Raw genomic sequence first — 1,565 nt, 5'->3', positions numbered from 1 at the left:
TAGAGCTGCTGGCCAGCAAAGTCCCAAATGTAAGTCATGTCCTCATTACTAGTTGATGCAGAGGCATTTCCAATCATTCTGTCAATTATTCTTTTTTGCCTTTCTGATGGCAGCTGTGCTTGACTTGGGTCACTGACTTTTCTCTGTTAATTAAGAATCATGTTAGAAAGACACAAAATGTAATTATTTTCAAATATTATAAAACATTACTAACAAGATGATTTCGAAATTCATTACCTTATTATTCTATGTATTCTTGGAAATATATCATCTAGTCTTTAGTTGAATTAAAATAATATATTTATTATTTACTTACATAATTGCTACATTTTATTGGCTAGTTGTTGGATATAACATTAAAAAATGTTAGTTTTCCAAATGTTTTAATGCCATAATCTCTTACTTACAAATTATCAAATTATACTTGTATGGTTTTTAATTTTAATAATGCAATATTAATAATTTAAATTTTATAATTTTTTCCTGATAAAAAAATGATAGTGTATTATATTTTAATGAAGTCGGTTAATAAACATATTTTAGCATTATTATACTATTGCATGAAAGCACTGCAAAAGTGTACATCCATATAATTTGCAAAGAAGTCCCCCACTATGAATAAAATAGGAAAACTATCCCCAATGATATACAATATTTGTATTTCTGAGTAAAGGTTTTGGGGCAAAAACAATTATGTTTACACTGTATTGCTCTGATGGCTCAAGAAAAAAATGAGTGTTTACATACAGTACATTGTTTTGTTCAGAATTTTAAAATAAATTAAATCAAATCAATTGTTAACCAGAGGTATATAGTGACAGAGGTGTACACAATTATTTTAACTTGAAATATATTACAAGGCAATATACAGAAGAACAACAGTGCATGCTGTGGGAAACATTGAGTCTCAGTGACGAAGGCTGAAATAATGCAAATCTACTAAAAACGTGTCATTAAATCCCACAGTTGTAATAATTTATCTGATCATCTGTTGAAGACACTCTGAACACACATACTATTACTATATTATGTCCTACCTCAACTGGAACAGGCACAGATGGCAATACAGGTGTAGAGGAGGTAACTGGTTTCCTGCGACCATCTTTTTTAGTTAACCGCTGAAATACATGTACAAAGACATTTGATTTTTTAGGGGCGTGTACAAGTGGAGGTACAGGTGTTGACTTTCCTGCTGATGCCTGTACTGGTTCAGCTGCCTCTACTTGGCTTCCTTTTTGTTTCAGTTTCTCAGCAACTTTACTTTCTAATGCATTATCAAATATACCTTTGATCCGATCACATTCTATAAAAGATAAAGAAATTCATCAAAGCTTGAGTCAAAACAAATGAGAATAGGATTTTAAAGTTAAATTGTTTCTTGTCATACCGTCCATGTCCTCTGCCTCTTTCCACACACTACTTATATCAGTAGTTTGAAAAGCAGTGGTCAACACTATTCCATCAGTCGATGGTTCTTCTTCATTAAATCTGTGGAAAGAGCAGTCTAATTACTGCTTGAATTTTTGAATTGTATATGTACATATTGTAGTATTTAAGTGCCATGA

At 31.3% G+C, this 1,565-nt stretch overlaps 1 protein-coding gene across 1 annotated transcript; it reads right to left on the bottom strand.

Moving 5' to 3' along the window:
* Positions 1-9: 9 nt before the first annotated feature.
* Positions 10-1,551, bottom strand: LOC117111260 (the record flags this gene model as incomplete). Its single annotated transcript, XM_033254175.1, has 3 exons — positions 1,388-1,551; positions 1,038-1,303; positions 10-143 (listed from the first exon to the last, which is right to left on the bottom strand). Coding segments are annotated over exons 1-3 (407 nt in total), but the record flags the coding sequence as incomplete, so codon positions are not given.
* Positions 1,552-1,565: the final 14 nt, after the last annotated feature.

The sequence above is a fragment of the Anneissia japonica genome, unplaced genomic scaffold (assembly GCF_011630105.1).
Source record: "Anneissia japonica isolate Jap-2015-1 unplaced genomic scaffold, ASM1163010v1 scaffold62195_len1579_cov119, whole genome shotgun sequence".
In the NCBI taxonomy this organism is placed as follows: Eukaryota; Metazoa; Echinodermata; class Crinoidea; order Comatulida; family Comatulidae; genus Anneissia; species Anneissia japonica.
This window is presented reverse-complemented; position numbering and strand designations above follow the sequence as displayed.